Below are 25,278 nucleotides of genomic sequence, written 5' to 3'. Positions count from 1 at the left end.
TTTCATTTAAGACGGAAACCGTCTAAAATTTAACAAAAATGCTAAAATTGTGAAGATTTCAGTAATTTAGCATGACCTTATAATGTTAGTACCCGATATATGTGCATTGTGTTGTAAAAAAATAGCCCATATTTGTGTAGCAAAAGCATTCTACTTTCCAATAAATTGCTAAAAGATAACATTTTCACAATTTTGCAAAACTGCTATATTTTGGGGCCAAAATGGGGTCTTACTGAACCTACTCCTTTCATAAAGTAATTCAAATAAGACTAGAATATATGCCCTGTTATACCTTTGTGCTGGCTGTACTTTTGGTCTATCTCTTCTACCTCTTGATCTTGATCTGCTAGATCTGTCTCTAGATCTTGACCGTGACCTTGATGATGATGTTGATCTTGACCTTCTTCTATTACCATCTCTCTTGGTCCTGGATTTTGAATCAGAGTCTGAATCTGATTCTGAATGTCGTCGCCTTGACCTTGATGGAGGTTCTGGTGATCTGGATTCATCTGAACTTCGACCTTTCTTATCACCCCTAAATTTTCTCTTTTCATTTCTTCTGTTTTCTTCAGAAGGGGACCTATAAAGTTTGGTAAAAATAAAAAGATCTACATTTTGTGTCTTTCTCATTTTGAAAGTTCCATAACATTCTGTTGTGGCTTAACTCCTAGCAAAAAAATGAATAAAATTTTCCTGTCAATATGCACATTTACCTATTATGTTCTTATTTTCTACAGAAATTTTGCTGTGTGGTTTCCAAGAAGTTATGACAGGAACAGGACTGATAGATGGACAGACAGACGGTAAGAGGGACATGTCAAATTATATACCCCATGGAACAAAGTGCATATTGATAGGAATTTTTTTTTCATTTTTTTATAATTAGAAAAACATGATTTCTTCATGTATTAAAGCAGAATCTTAAAATTGTTTTATAGGCAGCTATTGAAATTAAATGTCAAGTTAATATTGATTGATACCTGTTTGCTCAATGTCCAGATGCAAGTATGTCATGTATACATGTACTTAGAACAATTAGGCATAGCAATTGAACTTTAACATGTTTAACAAATCATTAGAAATTATTTAACATGAAAATCATTTGTAATAGATGTAAACCTAAAATGACAGTATAGTACTTATTTTACAAATACTAGTTTATAGATTGCATTTGGAACACAAATACAAGTACCTTCTTTGTCTTGACCTGTTCATCTGACGGTTTCTGTCAGGACTGGGACTATATCTATCTTTTCTATCTAAATATTTGGACTTCCTTTCTCTTTCTGGTGATGAGATTATTTCTCCTTCTGATGGAGAACTGTCACGCTGCCGTCTAACTGGTTTCCTTGATGTCTCTTCCTCATCACTTTCTGACATTTTTCGATCTTGTTTTTTCTGTTTCTTATCTTTCTTTTCTTTTTTTCTACAAAAAGGAATGATATTAAAATACAATGATACAAGTTATCTTCTGATATAGTATTCATAGTTCTTTGTTAATAGTTTTAAGTATGCTCCTACCAATCAAATTTATTATGGTCATTGGTTTGCTTAAGGAAACTACAAAAATTAGATGAGGGGCTTCGGAGGGATCTGGATATTGCATAATAGATACCCCATATAAATTATAAGCAAGAATAAGGATGTGCCAAGGAAATTCCAATAATTGTTTGGATAAAACAATTTCAATAAAATCTAATAAGGAGTTTAAGAAAATGTGTACCCTCCAGAACAAAGAAATGGCAAGCATTGCTATCAGAAAGACTCAAAAGTACATCATATGAGAAAAAGTTCTTTCAAGCTTTTCAGGATCAGCTGCAGATACAAATGTGAGACAAAGGGATGAATTAACAGTCAGATAAGGGACGACATAAAAAAATCAATGAAGGATAAAAAAAACTTAATTCAATTAGTTTGGGGGTGGGGGTAAAAATTGCTGCAAGTTTTGGTTAATTAAAATCGATTTGATAAATATCCTTATTGGTCAATCAATTTTTCCAAAATAAAGTTAAGAGGGGGGTAGGGGGGTCAGTGAAAAAACTATATGAATTAAGTTTTTTATCCTACATTGAACTTTTGATGTCGTCCCTAAGCTAATGAATAAATGAATGGAAGGAGAAAAGATCAGACACACTTTTGTCACAATTCATTGGCCACCTCAAAAAGCAGGTGTTTATGATTAAAATAATAAGGAGCATGATGATAAAACTTGTTACTGTCACAGAATGGTTATAACTGTATATTTTGGTTATATAGCAATTTAAGGCATAAAATATCAGCCAGTTTTATACCTTTTTTCCTTTTTCTTTTTTCTGCCTCCATCTTCATCTTCTCTGTAATTAAAAGTTCCACAATATATTTATTAGCTAATTGCGATTTCATCTTAATATTTCTGAGACAGTTATGAATGCTTGTAATTTTGAGACCCTAACTAATAGAAAATTGTTCATAAAATCAATATTAATAACACCTTCCAAAACAACAAGAGGCTCTAAAGAGCCTGAATCGCTCACCTGTAATTTTTTGCTTAAATCTTTCATCAATGATTATTTTTGCTTTTCAATATGTATATTAATGAATGGCTTAAAACTTCCATTGAAATGTTCTTTGTATCTGTCATATTTTCTTCAAAATCAAAGAAAATCATTTTACCCCTATGTTCCATTTTGGCCATAGTGGCTTGTTCAGCATAGTTAAAATGATTATTTTTGTAGATCTATCTAAATCTACCAGATTTAAAAAAAATTAAAAACAGCTTAATCAATACTTAAGGCGAAGTGTACGTAATTGCACGCGGAATACGGGATTAAAAACGTTCGTCGTTAGTTACGCAAGTTATCTCCCTTACTCCAAGAAAGGACACACGAAAGAGAAACTACTTTCTGCGGTCTATAATGAATCCAACAAGCACGCCTGTGCTGTCTTAAACCTCATAGAAATTATCTAAATAACTCCAATTAGAAATCACAGCATTCTGTACGTTGTTCTGTGTGCAGCCTGACTTAAAAACACTGTTTTGTTTTTAGTTTTAGACGCGCAGGAGAAGGCATTTCGTGTTTATATCAACAGAAAGAAAAAACGCCTCACAACAAAATTATAAACAAATAAACAAATAAACATGTAACAAATTTTCTTCTATTGATATCAAATTAATTAAAATGAAACCTGAATTGACCCAACAATATCGTTTTAAAAAGCCGTAGTCTTGAACGAAAAACACAGTACTCAACGTAAAGTTTTATAATAGGTTACAAATAATTAATTAAAGACGTGTGAATTTAATTGTTTAATCAAAAAGACGTTGAAATGTTCGTATTTTGTGCAATTGAAAATTTAAGGACATGACTTATATTCATATAAGAAAGCAGACGATTCCAAGAGAATAATTTAATCTCTAGTGCAACACTTACAAGTCGGAAGAACAAAGACGGAAAACAAACAAAAAATAAAAAATTATGCCCCAAAAATTACTCATTTACTTAAAAATTCTAACATTTATCTTAAAATAAGTAAAAATTATGTCATTCAACTCCCAGTTTTCAACTTTTTCTACATGTGCAGAAAATAAACAGGTGTCTTCTATTCCGTCCGCAATTTATGGGAAAACTAAATCTAAATTTAGAACCATATTGAAATTGAAAGTACACATGTAAGATAAAATATAACATGTCATTTCTTCTATATTCCAATTTCGAAGAGATATATAGCGAAATCTGTTTTCTTTTATTGTGCCTGTGTGCATCATACAAAATTAGAGAATGTAATTTTGAAGTATCAAGTCTCAATTCAAGATTAAGAATGAATAGAATATAGAATTACGAGGGGGGGAGGGGGTAGGACCTTTATCGGAACTCCGGGATCCGGGAATTCTTTTTCCGAATTTCGGGTAATAGGGAGTTCTTTATCCGAATTTCAGCTAGTCGGGAATTCTTTTTCTGAATTTCGGGTCCTCGCCGGATTTCGTGTTTTTAAGCCCAGGATTTTAAGATCTGGATCCCTCCTCCCCTCCTCCCTCTATTATGGTTAAAGAAAATAGGTCAGGGAAGTTTTGTGATACTTGTAACTGCAATTTAATATTCAGTGGAATGAGCGGTGAAATGTGTTCAGACTATTACATTTCGATGTTTTTTAAATTTAACCAAAGTTTACTGCAATTTCAAACCGAAGTCCTATAAACTGACTGGTATTCGAATTTGTTAAAAGAAATAATTGGTATCTCTATTGATTCAATACCGTAATGCCAAAAAATTGTTTCCGCGAATTCCGAACAGCTAGAAATAGAAGCCCTTTCCATGTCCGATTTTCTCCCACACGAGAAATGTAGCATTCGTACATCAGCTGAAAAATACGACTGAATTTTCGGGTTACAATTTGTGTAAATCCCGAATGCACATAAAAGTAAAGGTCCAGCCCGACTTTCGGAAATGGACTGTTGTAGATTTCAGATTGATTTCCAGAAATAAAAATCATACAAAAATGTTTCACGCAAATATTCGTCTTCAGACGTGTAAAGTTATACAACGGTTACTAGCGGTCTGGATTGTGATAAAAAGAAGCGCATGCGATGCATAAAATATATAATGTCGTGGCTCAGGGATGTGTTGAATTATAGAGATGCTTATGCGGCACAAAGATAAGATTAATTTACCCAAATGTACTAAGAATTACCAGACAACTTAAATTTACTTAAATATTGATTTGTTATCCTGTGCCAGACAGATGGCTGATATTCTGAGAAGAGACGTTGATGAAAGGAAGTTTTATGAGAACAAAGATTTTGAAAACACGTCGCAGTGTTTAGATTTTAACAAAAAATAAGGCACCGAAGTCGAAAATAGTTCTAGTTTATAATGAAGAAAATGTCAACCGTTTTCTAGCTTGGCGATCTCCGCACGCACCCGAATATAATAGACAAATACAATACAATAGTACACAAAACGTAACATAAAGAACTTAAGACCGAGCAACACGAACTCCAACAAAACGGTATATATTATGGACTATACGAAGCGTCGTAACTGTTGCGGCGACGTCAATAACGTTGTCGTTGTTTTTTGTTCTCTTTACACTCAAGATTCAACTTTAACAGGGTATAGCTTGAAAAGTAGCACGGTTGCTAAGGACTTTCTTTGCACCAATCGATTCCTCAGACATTTTAGAATCGTCTCATAAATTTAAAAAAAAATCGATTGTCTAATATAATAGAAAATCTTGGAAATGTAACAATTCCTGCCGAATTTCACGATTTTCCCTATATATCCTTTGTAATTTTGGTGTATGATGCTGTTAACTTCAACAGCTCGTATCTCAAAAACGAAAACGGTTACCCCCTTTTTTTATTTTATTTTCCAATTTATTTTTACAAGCAGAATCTACATGTAAAGTTTTAAAAAAATCCATTGTGTAGTTTAATTACGTACACTTCGCCTTAACTTGACTCTTGTAGATAGTTGACTGATTGGTAATAATACTCCATCTCCCTATTTTTAAATTATAAATGTCAACTACTCTTCATTTTTCATATTAAACTGTAGCTAAATTATTCATTTTTTCACTTATGGACAAATTAAATGATCTTGAATGGGACCTCTGGTAATAAAAGGTAAGATATTTATACATACATGTCAGATGATGGTTTTATAGCTTCATAACCAGCATGTTGCTGAAGTCTGGCTGCTATTGACAAACGCTTATCAGCAGGCTCTAAACTTTTGGATCGTGTTCTTCTGCTGTGAACACGTTCAACACGACCTGTCATCCTTACTTGACGTCTTTCCTCCCTAAAAACAATTTTGATATTGATCATCTTTTTTAATTGCACCTGTATAAACAATAAAAAGCTTCCTAAAAACAACTTGAGATCAATTATCATTGTTTACCTATCTTATTCTTAAAAGTATTTAAATTACTTTTGGAGTGTCAAGAACTCGTTGGAAGTACTTGATAAATTGCATGCTTATATTGGTGATTTTGAATCTATTCAAAGTTTTGATTTTTCTACCCTGTATACCACATTGCCTCACATTCTCATTAAGAAAAAATTCACACACCTAATTAAATGGGCATTCAAAAAATCAGAATGTGAATATATATGTTCAAACTCTTTTAGGTCATTTTTTAGTAGCAATAAACAAAAAAACTATGTTAATTGGACATGCTTTGATACTATATATGCCCTTGAATTTTTACTAGATAACATTTTTGTTCGCTTTGGGGATTCCGTATATCGTCAGATTATCGGAATTCCAATGGGGACTAACTGTGCACCACTTATTGCGGACCTCTTTTTGTATTGTTATGAGTTACAATTTATGACAAAAATAAGCAAAGACCCATCAAAACAACATCTGATAAACAAATTTAATAATACTTTTAGATATTTGGATGATATTTTGGCTCTCAATAATGACGACTTCAGTATGTATATTAATGAAATTTATCCTGCTGAACTTACTTTAAATAAAGCTAATACTATCAATGACCACTGCCCTTTCCTCGATCTTGATATCTATATCACTAACGGAAAGCTGAATACTAAAATTTATGATAAAAGGGATGATTTTTCATTTCCTATCGTTAATTATCCGTTTTTAGATGGTGACGTTCCCTTGTCACCATCTTACGGTGTTTATATATCTCAACTTGTACGATTCGCTCGTGTATGTAACAATGTTTTAGATTTTAACGAGAGAAATTTATGTATTACTGAAAAATTATTACACCAGGGTTTTCGATATCACAAACTAGTCAAAACATTTACTAAATTTTATCATCGGTATAAAGACATCATTCGTAAATATAGCTCAACATGCAGACTTCTTATACGTTCAGGTATTTCACATCCAATTTTTTATGGAAATATTCTTTATAAAGCACAAAGGTGTCAGTATTCACCTCAGAAACTTAAAAAACCTTTGAATAGACTTATTAAGAAGGGATATAATTACGATACTGTTGTCAAGTCATTAAAGATTGCATATTTTGGCGTTAATATTGAGTCACTGATAAGGTCTTTGCGTCGGAACTAAACACATTTATTCTAAAAACAGTTGTTGGCATGACACGGGTTATGTTCTTCTCATATATGTTATGATGGTATGATACTAAACCCCTAACGGGAAGGATTGTGCCTGATGTACATATGATGAAATCATAATCTTTCAGTCAGTTTAATTGAAGTCTGGAGCTGGCATGTCAGTTAACTGCTAGTAGTCTGTTGTTATTTATGTATTATTGTCATTTTGTTTATTTTCTTTGGTTACATCTTCTGACATCAGACTCGGACTTCTCTTGAACTGAATTTTAATGTGCGTATTGTTATGCGTTTACTTTTCTACATTGGTTAGAGGTATAGGGGGAGGGTTGAGATCTCACAAACATGTTTAACCCCGCCGCATTTTTGCGCCTGTCCCAAGTCAGGAGCCTCTGGCCTTTGTTAGTCTTGTATTATTTTAATTTTAGTTTCTTGTGTACAATTTGGAAATTAGTATGGCGTTCATTATCACTGAACTAGTATATATATTTGTTTAGGGGCCAGCTGAAGGACGCCTCCGGGTGCGGGAATTTCTCGCTACATTGAAGACCTGTTGGTGACCTTCTGCTGTTGTTTTTTATTTGGTCGGGTTGTTGTCTCTTTGACACATTCCCCATTTCCATTCTCAATTTTATTAAGGACTTTATTGTAAGAAATAAGATATCTGTGAAGGTTAAACTCTAATGAAGTTCAAACATGTATGTGTGACTGGATATCCGTTTTCATATAATTCAAAATCTTGGATTTTTAAAAATATTTCTGAAGCACAAACTGCATCCAAATTTATTCATCTATGTCCCACAATGTCTTTAAACATTTTCACATGAACATATTTGACTGTAATTTTGATGTGTAAACACAGCTTTATTTGTCATTCCTTCAGATGAACTGTAAGCAGTTCAAAAGAAGTTAAATAACAAATTTTTATGTTGACCCATCAACCAGTTCATAGTAAGTTAAGCAATTTTTGAATAAGATAAACAAAGGTACAAAATAATTGTTTACAAATCACAGAGAAAAAATTTCCCAGCACTTTAAAGATTAAAAATGCAAAGAATGAATCCTTCCAGATAGATAAGAAAAGTTCAAACTTTATACATAATCAGTACTGTCTGGGATAGGATACCCTACAAAAACTGAGACAACTCTGACATATACATGTAGGTCAAAATAAAAAAAAAAATCTCCCACATTCTTTTTAGGATAAAACTTTTATCACAGAGATATGTCTCACCTTTTTGTAATTTTGATTATGCAAATGTTGAAATCAAAATAGCAATACTTTAACATCTTACACAAGTTATGCAAATATTTAAAGTCAATGAACCATGGCTGAGTTACATGGCTAAACAATCTCTATGTAAATGAGATGTGCCAATACTAATACAACTGCATTCCAAATACCATTGACTTATTATAAGTCGTTCCCAAACCTAAATACAAACATAAACTTGTAAACTATGTTAAAGTTTCAAAGTCAATGAACCATGAAGAAAGGGTGGGCCTATATAAACTCCATAGAAACGATACTTGCAAATGCCAATAAATTTGCATGCCAAATATCATTGACTTATAATTAGCAGTTCATCTTAAACTGATCTAATCACAAACTAATACATGTAAACTAAGATAAGTTTTAAAGTCATTAGACCATGACTGAGGGGCGAGGCCAAATATTCTCCATGGAAATGAGATGTACCCAGGCTGATACATCTGAATACCAATTAACATTGGCATACCACTAAAGGTTCTCCTTGAACTGACCTAATCACAAACTAATACATGATAACTAACAAAATTTTCAAAGTCAATAGACCATGACTTAGGGGAGGAGCCAAATTATCTCCATGGAAATGAGATATGCCAATGCTTATACAACTACATACCAAATATAATTGAACTACCACTTGTGGTTCCCCATAAACTGATCACCTTATCACAAACTAATACATGTGAAATAAGCAAAATTTTCAAAGTCAATAGACCATGACTGTGGGAGCAGGGCCAAATAATCTCCATGGGAATGAGATGTGCCAATGCTTATACAACTGCATACCAAATATGATTTACCTACCACTTGTGGTTCACCATAAACTAGACCTAATCACAAACTAATACATTGTTGACACCATTGCCGCCGACGCCGAAGACAGCATATCTATGTCTCGCTTTTTGACTCAGTCAAGGCACAACAAAAAAGTCATAACTTTTATGACATGTTTGATCTCAAAGGGCAATGTACTTTCAAATATCCAATGGTAATACCTATCCTCTCTGACAAACCCTTGTCGTCTGCCTCCCTGTCTATCAGGTGGAGGCTGTCTTTGCTGTAATCGATCTCCTCTAACCCATCTATCTTGATAACCATCCTCAGCATCCCCCATGGTACTGACAGGAGCATTACGTTCCATAGCCTGTTTCCAGTGAGGAGGAGTCTCACTTCTACTCCTATCTCCTCCGTATCTCTGAAATAAATATTTACATATTATTATGTGTGATATTTTCAGGAGGGTTTATTATACTTAAGATAAAACAACAAATATGTTCACTTGCATAAATTTTGTCTTTAAGTAAGATTAAAGTGAGAAAAATCAGGATTATAAAACCAAGATTAGACATTGACATCTTAAAATGAATGTACTCATATCAATAATCTTTATACATTATTATTTATCAATGTTTTGTTTGTAAAAGTAGATTTTTTTGTCTTTTATACATATATTTCAAATTTAAGCACTTGTTCTGCATTGAATTTTATTTTGCGTGTTTGTTTAGCTGGTACTATGAACTTGGTATCAGTTACTGTATGCTTTCTTTGATATAGTATTGTTTGTTTTTTGTAATATATTGGAAACTTGGTATCAGTTACTGTATGCTTTCTTTGATATAGTATTGTTTGTTTTTTGTAATATATTGGAAACTTGGTGTTATAACAGATAGTATCTAGTCTTTTTATTTACAGCTTTTCTAGACTCATTTGATGTAAAGCTTGATGTATATGTATAGACATCTGTATATTATTGAAGATCATTTGTTGACCTCAGGATTGTATTTGTTTATTTTTGTAGTTGTGTTGCTGTCTCCTTGTCATATTTCTCGTATCTTATTTTATCCATATCTGCTCCCACCTTGATGCAAAAGAATACACAAACTTATATGATTTTTACTAATCAAAATAAAAATTTGCATAAAATTCAATTCCTAATATTTTCTTACAATAGTGCCTCTGCCTTTAATTTTTCTGCCTTTCTGGTCATACTGTGTCCTATTTCCGTAGGGCAACCTCTCTATATTTCTTCTATTACCAAATCTTGGTGGAGACCTTTCCCTAAAAGTTAAAATTGATGTTATAAATCAGTTATGTCAAAGGGTCAGACAATATTTTTCAGTTATTAAAGAACCTTAGTGAGCGCACTCAGATACCCCACGTCCCCACATAGTCATTGGAGAAATGAAATAAGTGTAAGAAAATAAAATCGTATAAGAAAAAAAATTGAATCATAATTTTCTGTCAATATGCACATCTACATAGTATGTCCTTATTATCTACAAAGTTTCATGAAATTCTGTTGTGTGGTTTCAGAGGAGTTGCGATGACAAACTGTTGCAGAAGTACATTGAAGCAAATAAGTTAAAAGGAGCATAATTCCTAGAAAAAATCATAATTTCCTGTCAATATGCACATCTACATAGTATGTCCTTATTATCTACAAAGTTTCATGAAATTCTGTTGTATGGTTTCAGAGAAGTTGCGATGACGATCTGTTGCAGTAGTACATTAAAGCAAATAAGTTCAAAGGGGTGCAACTCCTGGAAAAAAAATTGAATCATAATTTCCTGTCAATATGCACATCTACATAGTATGTCCTTATTATCTACAAAGTTTCATGAAATTCTGTTGTATGGTTTCAGAGAAGTTACGATGACAAACTGTTGCAGTAGTACATTAAAGCAAATAAGTTCAAAGGGGCACAACTCCTACAAAAAAAATTGAATCGTAATTTCCTGTCAATATGCACATCTACATATTATGTTCTTATCAATTAAAAAGGTTTTGTGAAATTCTGTTGTGTGGTTTCAGAGGAGATGCGATGACAAACTGTTGAAGTATTACATTAAAGCAAATAAGTTCAAAGGGGCGTAACTCCTAGAAAAAATTTTGAATCATAATTTCCTGTGGATATGCACATCTACATATTATGTCCTTATTATCTAAGAAGGTTTCGTGAAATTCTGTTATGTGGTTTGAGAGAAGTTGGGATGACAAGAAACATAATGATGCTCCAATTTAAAAATGATTGTAGTGGTAATCAAAAAGTTGATGTCAAGTCTACAATCTAGAAATGTTTTAATGGAGAAATTTCAATGGATGAAAACATAAAATGTGAATCTTCTGAACCAACAGCTTTACTTCATACATGTTTAACTAATCTAGATTAAAGGGGCAGGAATGCTACACAATTAAGAAAGAATTTGCTTAACTATCCTCTTATTTGTTCTAGAAAATATCAAAAGACCTTCATACAAGACCTTAATAATTTGGAACTACAAAATATGCATGTTATCTGTTTATTGGTACTTGACAATTTACCTGTCTGCTGCAGGTTGTGGACCCCCTCTGTCGAGGAACTTTGATGAAGGGACTTCTGGGATTTCTTCAGGTCTAATTTCACCAAAGACAGTGGTTACCTCCTCTTTAGTTTCTTTCCCATCTTCACTACTGCATCACGTAAAGATAAAATCAATATATGTTATTTCATTCAAAATATATACCTTTACATTGTCCCATTTTAAAATCCAATAGCAAAGCCAGGACTCAAAAGAAGTTAATCATAACAAAATTACATAACATGCAACTTCTAAAGATAAAATTACTTACCAAATATACCATCACAATCTTAAAGACAGCTGAAAACCAAACATTTTGGAGTCCATAATTAGGTCAAGGGAATCAACCTGACACAATTTCTAAGCTTGTAAATTATACAGTTATCTAAAAGCAATCATTTTATTATTATTAACTAATTTCCTGCTGAATATGTAAAACAATAACTGCAAAAGGATAAAACCTCACACTGACCTTTTTATCTTAGTGAGCTAATAATATGCAGGAAAAACATGAAAGTATATCATACCTGGGACTTTTATCCCTTTTCTTTTTCTTTTCTTTCTTCTTCTTTTTTGATTCTTTTTTATGTTTTTTCTTCTTTTTCTTTTTGTCATCTTCACTAGCCGATTCCTCTTCTGATGATTTAGCAGACTCAGATTCTGAAACCTTCTTCCTCTTCTTACCTAAAATTAATTTTGTATCAACAAGTTTTATAAACAGGCTAACTACTAGTTTTAGGATTATAATAGAATAATTATATTTGATGTATGTTTCATTTTAATACATTATTCTGATGGGCTACACAGCAGTCTCGCTTTATTCCTTAATCAACTTCATTACACAATAAAATCTATCATTCAACATGACACGAGGTCCTACAATAAAGTGCACAGTTAAATTAAATATAAAAACTTGAGAAAAATCGTGTTTTCATGATCCTAGCTAGAAAATGGAATGATAAGTAATTAAGTATTGAATGCTTCTTTTTGTAACTTCATAGGGTTGAAAAAGCGTTGACAGTGGGTGCGCACATTTTTAGAATGAAGCGCTTTGGTCATCGCTTTTACTCCCCAATGAAGTTACAAAAAGAAGCAATCAATTCTTAAATGTAGCACTAAGTAGATCCCCATATTAATGTTTGGGTCCCTTTCTTGTCTTGATAATTCATAGAGACAATAAATTATTCCTACTTAAAAGAAGGTATTTTGGCAGAAAAAGACGGAATCCATTGAGAGAATCAAATCAGATAAAATATTGTATCCACTTTGCCAGTACCAACACAAAAGTTACAGTATATAGCCAAAATATATTTTGATCTTTATATCATTAACTTTGACATCTAATTTCTTCTGTTTCCTGGAAATCTTTTTTCCAGTAATTAAATAAATAAATAAAACTGCACATTTTGCAATTTTGCTTTGAAAGTTTCCAAGCAAACAAACTAAAGTCTTCATAAATTCTAACCACTATCAAAATATCTTAAATTATCTTTGTTTGCTACTGGCGGCTCTAATGAATTGCAATTGATAACTAGAAAAAGACATACAACAAAAAGTTTTATAGCGCTTTAACATACCTTTAGACTTCATCTGTGGAACCAATTCCCCACAATTTTCCACTTTAACCTCTTTTATAGGACAACTTTTAGAACTGTCAGTTTCTAAATTTTCTATTTGCATCACAAGCTCTTGGCCAAAAATAACATGACCAAATATGACATGCACTCTACAAAATAAAACCATATAAGCTTTATATAATTTCAAATCTTGTCTTGGATTAATTTGCTGAATCTCCATTAAGTATTTGGTGGCAAACACTAGGTTCAGTATTTTTTAAGGATAAGCATCACAATTGATTTACAAACATTACCAAGAATGTTACCAACAGCAGAACCTCGTTTTAAATGACCAACCTCAAATAATTTTCTGAAAGCTAGATTATTTCAGAAATAGTTCTTTCATGCCATGCTCTATGCTCATTTTCACATAGGTAGGCATTCTACTTGTTACTATCTTTATACAGAGCTTATGTTAGGTGTAAAATGTTGACAAATATAATGCCTACCTACATGGATGTTGAAATGAGCATAGATGATACACTATTGTTTCAGATAAGGGTGAAGGTTTTGTACCATTAAAACATTTAAACCGGCTGCGATAGTTTGCATCTGATGTTCAGTAGTTGTCTTTTGTTGAAGTGTTTCTCGTTTTCTTGTTTTTAATATAGATTTGACAGTTGGTTTTCCCTTTTGAAAAGTTAAGCACTAAAGATCTTTGGGGTCCTTTATAGCTTGCTGTTCTTTGTGAGCCAGAGCTCCTTGTTGAAGATTGTACTTTGACCTATAATGGTTTACTTTTCTAATTTGTGACTTGGATGGAGAGGTGTCTCATTTGCTCTCATAACACATCTTTATTCTAAAGAGGATCTAAAATCCATGTTTGCAAAGAGGCCATTTTGATTGAATGAAGCCAAAATGATATAGAAAATCAATAGTTTCACAATAAAATAAAACGAGATACATGTAAACTTACTTTTTGAATGATTTTATTTAATAGTGAGCAACACCAACAAAAATGTCCACATTTGTTTCAAAAGCATAAGAAGAGCATCATATGAGAATCAAGTAAAGTACAGGGAAAAAAAACCCAGAACGACCACCCATAAATATTTTGCTTATGGGTTTAGCTAGCAAATTGTATTTTGCTTGATGTAATTGTCTTACAAAATATGTCTGTATGTGTTCTGTTTGATACGATGTGAAAATCACAGAGCTTTCAATTATTTTGTGTCAAAACAATTTGCATGGCTCAGACTGGATAATACATAAGATTCCATAAATATATTCATCCTGAATGTATCACATAATGATTACATACCCATTCAAATGTGGAGCTGGCTTTGTTGTTCTATTTGTGGGGAAAATAAGGATAATATGAAAAAGAAAGAAAATCATGTTTGAATTTTGAAAATACACTATCTTAAATAAAAGTTACAACAAAATGGACTGGCTCTTCTGCTGGGTCATCTATCTGAAATAAATCATATTAGAACACAAAAAATAAAAGGAAAAAAAAGACAACAAATTAGTATTTCTAACTTAAATCTCATTTCAACCATAAAATATCTATAGTATTAAGAATGGTCAGTTCTTATGTTTGGAATATCCAGTAAAATTATTTTTAACTGCAAAAAAAGATCTTAGATTTATGAGCTGATTTAGATTAATGTATTCATACATCAACAAATAATGTTAATCCAAGTATTACTACAACGCATTTTATCTTACATGTATATTCTACACATAAAATTGTTATTTAAACCAATAATGCAAATAAAACAAGGCTATTAAAAATTCAGCCTTCTGATAATTGTCTTAAATCAAAACAAATGTAGATATATTCATTAATATCCATCAAAGGCACATTTTTGGAGCCTTTATCTATTTAAACATGTCTGGTCTTATATATTTTCTTCACAACATTTTTAAATGCAGAATAACTTCTATTTTTTTAATTAAATTTACAAGGGAAAAAATTAATTCTCAAAATCTAAAACAGCTCAGGTTATAAACAGTTTCAAATATTTCATACTATCTTAAATTAAGTACATGTGCCGTAAAAGCCTTTCGTAGACAAGATCTACTCAGACTTTGGTAATGTTACCTGACTTTTTATTGGTCCATACAGCTGTCAATCAGATTCTGTATAGAATGATAAATATTGCATAGAATCAGATTAAAACATAAAATTGTAAATACTTAAAACATCTGAAAATGAAGACATATACACCATTTAAGAATTTTGGTGGCCATCAAAGGCAAAAGCTACAAACTTCTCTTTCTTATATTTTTTGTGAAAGCTTTTAGTATGTGTGAGCACTTTTTCAATGTTTTAGTGTTTGTCTGTTGCTTATTTTACACTTAGTACTGCAGTAATCTTAGTTGGAAGTGATATTCATATTCTGAAATAAAATTTATCAACTCATTTTTTTTGGCTACACATTAGATTTTTTTTCTTCGCACTGAAACAATTACATGTGGTCTAAGCTTTTTCAACAAAATCATCGTGTAAATGAAGTTCATGTACATTATGTTGGATTATAATTTAAACTCCATTGGATCCAATTCATATTTCCTTCTCAATGGTAATAGAACTACTTTTACTACAATCAAAAGATATTAATTATGATACAACTTATTCATTTTCCTTGAAACTTATTCGTGTTCTTTTAAACTTACTCATGTTCTTTTCAACTTATTCAAGTTCCTTGCAACTAATTCATGTTCTTTTCAACTTGTTCATATTCCTTACAACTTAGTAATGTTCTTTGCAACTAAATTGTGTTCTTTAAAACTCATTCATGTTCCTTACAACTTATGCATGTTCTTAAAATTGTTGACCAGAAATAGTACTTAAATAAATATGTTTTAATAAAATTTTATTTTGTCAAAAAACCTTGTGTTCTTCACTCAATCAATAAGCAGTATAAAGCTAAGATAATTGAAAAGCAGTTAAGATCTACACAAAAAACATATAATACCAATCAATAGAATGGGTATATATCAGTAAGTAAACTATAGTTAAATGTAGACATCAAGAGTATTCTCCCTTGTCCACCTTACGTACATAAAGAACTGAGAACCATTTGTATCCTTTCCACGATTGGCCATGGAAAGAAGAAACTCCTTATCATGTTTAAGTGATAAATTCTCATCTACAAAAGAAAAAAAGTGCATACAAAAAAAATGATACATTTTTTAAGACTAAAGCCTACTGACCAAAGTATGCATTTTCTATAAAGAGTTCTTTTTTTAAACTATTCAATTAAGTAGCATCGTTTTAAAAATTACAAATAATGAGTCATAAATTATTTCAATTTTTAGAGTTACGAGATGCCTCCTGACCAAAGAATTAAACGCATTTTCTATAATGTGTTTTTTTTTTAAACTTTTCAATTAAGTCTAATCATTTTTAATATTACACATGGCGGGTCTTCAATTACTTCAATTTTGTGAGTGAGGAGATGCCTCTTGAAAATTTATTTGAAATAACAACTTAAGTTTACATGGAATAGGGTTTTTTTTCTCTTGACTTCTATAAATCTCATTAAACCAAACTGTAATTCTGTAAGTGTTAAATCTAAGCAAGCTGAATACAACAGTTTAGGTTACACGGCCAGAATGTAAAATACAGACAACCAGCCATAGTATGGATTCAGACGGTGAAGTCAATTGGTCTGATAAAATGCCAAAGGAAGTTGTTAAATGATAATTTTAATTATTGTCAAAATGACTAAATAAGTTTTAAATGACCCTGTGTCATTAAAAACCACATTAAAAAATTGTAAAGGGGGTTGCAGAACCGTGTCGTGTCTGCTGTTGTTAAAAAAGTGTAATGTTGTCAGTTTGTTTTTTTCTTCAGATGCTTTTTCTTAATCTTAAAGTTGAAGAAGCTTTATTTCCAAATTTCAAAACCTTCCATTAAGGTTTATCAAATTTATAGATGCCTAGAAAATGTTATCCAAGACTGTACAGTTGTAAGTAAATGCTATTGCGAAAGAAATGAAACCTCTCACAAGAATGAGTTACTCTTTGTCAGGCTACTCATATTTTTAAAGTTGATCTGTCCCATTGTGAACAGTAAATACTATAGCAATTCTTCTTTTCATAAGTCTCCCAATTATTTGTATATTAATCATGTAATATATGGATATAAATAGATGATTAGAACTTGTTTACTCAAAGAAAAGACAAAAATAATTTATGAGTATGCTAGCTTATAGAGAATCAGATGATCACTCAACAAGCAAGCACACTTAAATCTTATACACTAATTACACACCCACATAATTCAGTTATTACAAAATATGTTTTTAAGAATATCTCTCCTTTAAGTTTTTGTTGATACTTCTTGGTACTCCTAAAGCATGTACAGTGTAACCTGTGTTATCCAACACACTGGGGTACTGTAATTTTTTTGTTTTTGTTAAAAAGGTGTTGAAATACTTGGATTTTTTCTACAAGGATAGGCATATTTTGGGACCAGAAAAATGTTCAGGATAAAGCAGGATGTTGGAAAACTCAGGTGTTGGATTAGGCAGGTTACACTGTACATGTATTTTCAATGTCTTACCTGGAAATACCCCTCCATAAATTGATTCTCCCCCTGTCCCATCACCTGTAATAGAAAATGTCAAACCATTAAAAATTATACACTGTCATACAGTTTTAATTCAAATATATATTACAAACCAAGACTCCTGAAATAAACATACACATATACATGTACATGTATCATGTGCCACTATTTTTCATTTAATCCTATCTTGCAGAATGCATAATATTCTGGTGGATTTAAGCAAGATCCTATGTCTTATCATTAAAATAGATCCTTCATTTCTGACATGGTTTTGTAAAAACTACATGACTTTTCCTACAAAAGAATTTGTAATGACTTAAAATTCAATATTCCTCAGAAATCAGTGATGATCCTATCAATTTTGAGAACAGAAATAAAATTCTAGTATGTTATATCAGTCAACACTGGCAAAAAAGAACCTTTGTTCACTGTCAAATACAGACTACATAATACAGGCCATAAATTGACCTACAGTTAAATTCTATATCTTTTGGTGTCTGTTGCTTAGTTATCTCATTAGAAATCATACCACATCTTCTTATTCTTATACTTCACCATATTTACCTTTTGTGAAATCTCCACCTTGTACCATAAAGTCTTTTACTATACGATGGATGGGGGATCCTTTATAGTGGAGGGGAATTTCACTTTTCTGACTTATTCCTTTTTCTCCTGAAAAAAAAAAGAAGATTTAAATTACTAATAGCATGATTAGTATAGTAGTTAAATAATCTTTTTTGCAAGCACATCAATCAAAACTCCACCTAGCACATGCACACTGGGAATCAACTTGCACTTGGGCTTTATTTTCTAATAAATAAAATCTGTTTCTTTTTTCATAAAAGCAATAAAATCTTTATGATACCAGAATTCACCAAAGATATATATTTTCCTGTTATGAAAGCTTATCATGTTAAACATGTTCAAGTGTGAATAAGGAAACTCTTAAAATCAATTTTCTCAAGATATCAATGATCTATTATAGCCAAATACCTCTGTTTATAACATATTTTTTTAAACTAGTTTATTTGTATTCAAGTAATTGTGTAAACATTTTTTTTCCCACCACACATTTGTGTCAGTCTCATTCTTTCCTTAATATTAAAATAACTTTTAAATTTTTGCTTTATTCTGATAGTTTGAACAAACTGCACAAATAAATCAAAGAGCTGAATAGCTCTGAGGGGAAAGACGGCCCTTGTTTCTATTTAATTATTTTTTTTGGAAAGGGGGGGGGGGGGGGTATCTTTTGATAGTCTTCATATAAAGAATGAAAAAAGAACAGCTAGAACATGTAGAAAGGTTGACGATATTGAAATCAATTGTTGTTTAATGTAATTTCGTTTCCTTAGTTTAGGATTCAATTTGGACCAATGGAAGAGATCTGCATCTTCTAAATCTAAACATATGATTAAAGTTGATAGTTAATTATCTAAATTTCAACTGAATTCTGTCATTTTACAACAACTACAATATTTTTCGAAATCTTAATTGTGTACCACTGAACTGCAGGCTAGGGCCATTTTCCATTTTTTGTGACAGTACTCTTAGATTTTTAAGTTTTTTCTTAAGAAAGTTTGGACTGAAAAATCTATTCAGTTTTAACTTTCCATTGATAAACTTCCCAGTTACAACTCTCATCACAGGGAAACAGGTACTAATAAAAAACAATATTATTGATGTAAACTGTGTGAAGCTTGTTTCCAAATCCTAAATTTGAAATATTTGTAAATTTCATGAATAAATAGGTTTAAACTACAAAATGCAACATTTTTTTTTTTTTTTTTTTTTTACCATTACGATGATTATGTTGGTACACAAAAATTTAGTTTTAATGGAAGACTACTAATCCAATGAAATGTCACATTTTAAGTGTTTAGATTCATTAACTTTAATTTTAGTGGATAATTACTCAACAAATGAGGTACTCCTGAATTGGAGGAAGATTCTCAAAACAGAATTTTTACAGAAAAACTAGAGGCTCTAAAGAGCCTGTGTCGCTCACCTTGGTCTATGTGACTATTAAACAAAAGAAGCAGATGGATTCATGACAAAATTGTATTTTGGTGATGTTGGTGTGTTTGTACATCTTACTTTACTGAACATCCTTGCTGCTTACAATTATCTCTATCTATAATGAACTTGGCCCAGTAGTTTCAGTGGAAAATGTTAGTAAAAATTTACAAATTTTATAAAAATTGTTGAAAATTGACTATAAAGGACAATAACTCCTTAGGGGGTCAATTGACCATTTCGGTCATGTTGACTTATTTGTAAATCTTACTTTGCTGAACATTATTGCTGTTTACAGTTTATCTCTATCTATAATAATATTCAAGACAATAACCAAAAACAGCAAAATTTCCTTAAAATTACCAATTCAGGGGCAGCAACCCAACAACAGGTTGTCCGATTCATCTGAAAATTTCGGGGCAGATAGATCTTCACCTGATAAACAACTTAACCCCATGTCAGATTTGCTCTAAACGCTTTGGTTTTTGAGTTATAAGCCAAAAACTGCATTTTACCCCTATGTTCTATTTTTAGCCATGGCGGACATCTTGGTTGGATGGCCGGGTCATCGAACACATTTTTTAAACTAGATACCCCAAAGATGATTGTAGATAAGTTTGGATTAATTTGGCCCAGTAGTTTCAGAGGAGAAGATTTTTGTAAAAGATTACTAAGATTTACGAAAAATGGTTAAAAATTGACTATAAAGGGCAATAACTCCTAAAGGGGTCAACTGACCATTTCGGTCATGTTGACTTATTTGTAAATCTTACTTTGCTGAACATAATGGCTGTTTACAGTTTATCTCTATCTATAATGATATACAAGATAATAACCAAAAACAGCAAAATTTCCTTAAAATTACTAATTCAGGGGCAGCAACCCAACAACAGGTTGTAAGATTCATCTGAAAATTTCAGGGTAGAAAGATCTTCACCTGATAAACAATTTTACAAAATGTCAGATTTGCTCTAAATGCTTTGGTTTTTAAGTTATAAGCAAAAAACTGCATTTTACCCTTATGTTCTATTTTTAGCCGTGGCGGCCATCTTGGTTGGTTGGCCGGGTCACCGGACACATTTTTTAAACTAGATACCCCAAAGATAATTGTGGCCAAGTTTGGATAAATTTGGCCCAGTAGTTTCAGAGGAGAAGATTTTTGTAAAAGATTACTAAGATTTACGAAAAATGGTTAAAAATTGACTATACAGGGCAATAACTCCTATATGGGTCAACTGACCATTTCGGTCATGTTGACTTATTTGTAAATCTTACTTTGCTGAACATTATTGCTGTTTACAGTTTATCTCTATCTATAATAATATTCAAGATAATAACCATATAACGGCAAAATTTCCTTAAAATTGCCAATTCAGGGGCAGCAACCCAACAACGGGTTGTCCGATTCGTCTGAAAATTTCAGGGCAGATAGATCTTGACTTAATAAACAATTTAACCCCATGTCAGATTTGCTCTAAATGCTTCGGTTTCAGAGTTATAAGCCAAAAACTGCATTTGACCCCTATGTTCTATTTTTAGCCATGGCGGCCATCTTGGTTGGTTGGCCGGGTAACCGAACACATTTTTTAAACTAGATACCCCAATGATTATTGTGACCAAGTTTGGTTAAATTTGGCCCAGTAGTTTCAGAGGAGAAGATTTTTGTAAAAGTTAACGACGACGGACGACGGACGACGCCGGACGCCGGACGCCAAGTGATGAGAAAAGCTCACTTGGCCCTTCGGGCCAGGTGAGCTAAAAATGAATAAAATCGTTTCTCTCCCTTATCTCATGTATCCCCACGATCTTTGTTTACTTTGAAAGTTGTTCACCTACAAATTAAAGTATTGCATGTTGATGTTTGAATCATCTACAACAAACATTATTATGTTTAAATTTAACAAATACCAATGTGTAATTCGTGCACGATCTCTGAGAATGATTTAAATAACCAGTGAAGGATATCCCTGCTTCTGCGTAGTGTGGAATTCCAAGAATGACTTCACTATAAAATACAATGTAGGTTGGATATATTTAGAATATCTCGTCATACTGATTTTTCCGGATTGTAAAAGAAACATAAACAGTGTAAAGGAGAGCTCAAGATACGATAATTTCGTGAGAAACAGAAGGGAAATGTGTAAAAAAGTGTTTAAAGTCAAACTATTCATTTCTGGGTCTCCTTCTCTTCAATCTTAGTAAGATTTGTTGGGGGGTTTTCCACACTATAAAAACAAAATGAATAATGTGAGGGAATGTCGCTATGGTCAACCCCATAGGGGATTGACGGCTTGAAGCCGTCTTCCCCAAAAACAATAGTCTTACCTGTACATAATGCTCTAAAATTTTCACAGGTTTTAGGGCACAAATCAGAAAACAGTTCGAACACAACTCTTCCAGCTGAAAAATGAAACATAACTTCATGAGTATTATCAGTTATTTTACATAAGCCCTCAAAATCCTGACTTAAATTCTGCTGCTTTGGGGCATTGTAAATAACAAATAACATTTTTTGTTTTGTTTTTTTTATTTTTAGGGATGTCAACTCTAATCCAGAATTTCTCCTGTACTTGTTGCATTTACAACATGGAAACAAACAAATATACCCATTTTTATGTATTGTGGGTTTGTTGTCTTGTGAACGTAACCTAGGACTAGATAATAGGCCAAAGAATTTTATACCATATCTAAAAGCTCATTTATTACATGTATGTATTAATTATATACAATGTAAACTTGCAATAATCTAATCAAGTTCTCAATAAAAGCGATACTGAAGTTATCAGGAACTCATTGACATTCCATTTTTTTTTTAATCAAGTAAATATTGTAAGACTGCTTTATGTTTATGCTTTGAAAGACTTGCTACTACTCATTGGAAAACTAAAGTAAAGATTTTATCTGAGCAAAAACTTCTTGCCATGAGTGCCACGACATTAAAATGAAAATCTAGAACAATAATATTCAGTCACTCTTTCAATAACATGATACATACCAGATTGTCCCCCTATTTGAAAGTCAAAGAAGCACCTGGGTCTGAATTCTGCCTTGATGGTCATTCTACATAAAATTAGTATAAAAACACAATGAATATAAGTAGTTACTGTTTTTTATTTTGCATACAAGGTCTTAATTTGAGCTTCTAAAGTCACAAGTATAATATGAATATTTATTAGTTCACATTTCACTTCACGAACTTTATAATCATGATCAGTATTACATCCTTATTTAAACAAGCCCTGTTTTCAATAACTGTTATATATTCACATTTATCATAATATAAGAAACAAATAAATAATTATAGAATAACTAATAGAAGAATTCAAATAGAGAAAAATATTCAACGAGTGACCGAACAACACATTAATTGACGAATGCGCTTAGCGCACGAGTTAATTATCAGTGTTGTTCGGTTACGAGTTGAATATTTTTCTATATTTAAATTCTTAAATTAGTTATTCTTTATATTACATTAGCAAATGGCTTTTTTTAAAGAAATCATGTAAATCATGTAAGAAACTATATCTTTTTTCTACGCATTCACAATTTGTTTTGATCCGCCGTTATCAACATCTTGACAACACCTATTGTATGACAACAGAGAGTGAAATAGCCATGTTTATTTCACATGTGAAATTAAGGTTTTTATTTAACTGGTAAATCAATGTAATTCATTGCAACCAATGCAGGGACTAAACTTAACGGTTGCCCAGTCGCCCAATGCGACCAGATTTTCAGCTAGGCGAACATTTTTATCACCCTGATCGCCCAGCTGGCAACAATTAATATTTTTCATCCAATGTCTATCCTTTTAATAACCGAAACCCAGTAGGACAACTACGTTTTTGATGGGAAGTCACGATTGACACATGTATACTAAACATATTTTCTTATAGATCTCTTTTTAAAGCTTCTACGATAAATTCATTGTTTTTACGCTTTTGAATCTGAATTGCTTCAAAGATACATCCCAGAAGAGAGTCTGATACTTGTCAACACAATGTGTTCTTTTATGAAAAAACGAAACTCAAAATCTCATAAATAAATATCATAATATCAAGAAGAAAGAAACCAATCTGTGATGAAAAGTAATTAGATGATATTTTTTATCAAGACTTACAGAGGATGGCTTGGATTTGAAATAACATTTAATGAGTTTTGGAAACGGTACCCCTATTGTCAACAGGAAGTTACATGTATAATTGAAGGGAAACAATTTTAATGGGATATCTTCTAAAATCAATTTTGTCAAATCTTATGAAATATTTCTGATGGCAATAATTCAAGTATTATGAAGTTATCACACATAATCTTCTTGACTCAACAATTCACATGGATTACATAAAAAGGCTTTATTATAGTATATGAAAAGTAAAATTTAAGTTGTTTTTATTAGAATAGAAATTGGTTGGGCCCCTAAAATTTCAACTGGGCCCCTGAAAAAAATATTTTAGGGGCCCAGCTGGCCCCTGGAGAAAAAGAGTTAAGTATAGTACTTGCAATGTAATAATTTTTTCAAATAAAACATGTATTATCTTGTTATACATGTTATATGTAACTTTGGCATGGTCAAGACGTTAAATAGTAAAGTTCACATACTTTTAAGAAAGTTATCTCCAGTTATGGGGTTATTCGTATTGCAGGTTGCATTCCATATTTGTATTATATATTAGTTGGATTGTTCTCTTGATTTATTGTGACCTTATTAGGGGTTCTCATTGGGGGGTTCTGATCCCATATCCTGCTTACTATTTTGTCAGATTCCCGTATCCTGCTTACACTATGTATGTAAGCAATTACCATTTTTTTTGTAATTTCCTGTGTACCGCTTTCCCGTTTTCACAGCAGAATAATTTTACTTTCACGTGTCATGCTTACAAAAAATCATCAATCTTGAGTCACGATTAGACCCCAATGAGACCCACTTATTAATTTGGAAATTAGTTATTTTTTAATATGCCAGAGTAAAGTATACAACTTGAAATCTTAGTAAAACTAAAAATATGAAGCAGTTGCTGAGATGGGGTACTGCGTTGTGACATAGTCATAGATGTCCAGCGTTTGAGTCTGTAGAATCAAGCTCTCAAATTACACTAAAACGTATGGACGATGTGGTGGTATGGCTATGGACGTTTTGGATATGTGGGCTTCGCGTCTCGAACACTGTCAACAACATAAAATTTCAACACTATATAGATAGTGGATTTAAAACAGACCGTGACATGCAATTGTTTTCATATATTTGTAACCCTTTAATTAGTTCATTAACTCGTCTGTTTGACAATGTTTTACTTGAATATCAACAATCAATTTGTTAGCAATATCATTCTAAAATTATGTGGCTTCACCTTGCGGCCTGTTTTTTGTCGCCATTAATGGCCGATCTCATTATACTAAAGGTGAGATGTATTTTTTAGTTATTTGATTTCAATTTGTGATTCTGTTGAAATATTGTAAAGATTTGTTAAACGCCTGTATTTACAATG

The 25,278-nt window shown here is 31.9% G+C and overlaps 1 protein-coding gene across 3 annotated transcripts in view; it reads right to left on the bottom strand.

The window, feature by feature from the left end:
• LOC143064125 (uncharacterized) overlaps positions 1–25,256 on the bottom strand; it is a 36,851-nt gene extending 11,595 nt beyond the window's left edge. The window contains exons 1-16 of one of the 3 annotated variants that reach the window (XM_076236712.1): positions 25,141–25,256; positions 22,788–22,852; positions 22,118–22,192; positions 18,344–18,451; positions 17,774–17,818; positions 16,268–16,355; positions 14,519–14,548; positions 13,219–13,367; positions 12,169–12,325; positions 11,625–11,753; positions 10,250–10,361; positions 9,299–9,498; positions 5,622–5,780; positions 2,292–2,333; positions 1,193–1,426; positions 293–580 (exon numbers count right to left, since the gene is read on the bottom strand). In XM_076236712.1, the coding sequence (XP_076092827.1) occupies positions 293–580; positions 1,193–1,426; positions 2,292–2,333; positions 5,622–5,780; positions 9,299–9,498; positions 10,250–10,361; positions 11,625–11,753; positions 12,169–12,325; positions 13,219–13,367; positions 14,519–14,548; positions 16,268–16,355; positions 17,774–17,818; positions 18,344–18,451; positions 22,118–22,192; positions 22,788–22,852; positions 25,141–25,181 (1,922 nt within the window). In that variant the 5' untranslated portion in view covers positions 25,182–25,256. Of the gene's footprint in view, positions 1–292; positions 581–1,192; positions 1,427–2,291; positions 2,334–5,621; positions 5,781–9,298; positions 9,499–10,249; positions 10,362–11,624; positions 11,754–12,168; positions 12,326–13,218; positions 13,368–14,518; positions 14,549–15,304; positions 15,329–16,267; positions 16,356–17,773; positions 17,819–18,343; positions 18,452–22,117; positions 22,193–22,787; positions 22,853–25,041; positions 25,105–25,140 lie in introns of those variants that run through there. The other 2 variants (XM_076236713.1, XM_076236714.1) reach the window with 2 other exon arrangements.
• Positions 25,257–25,278: the final 22 nt, after the last annotated feature.

Source organism: Mytilus galloprovincialis, chromosome 2 (genome assembly GCF_965363235.1).
Source record: "Mytilus galloprovincialis chromosome 2, xbMytGall1.hap1.1, whole genome shotgun sequence".
Classification (NCBI taxonomy): domain Eukaryota; kingdom Metazoa; phylum Mollusca; class Bivalvia; order Mytilida; family Mytilidae; genus Mytilus; species Mytilus galloprovincialis.
Note: the sequence above shows the minus strand (reverse complement) of the source record. Positions and strands in the feature narration are given on the sequence as shown.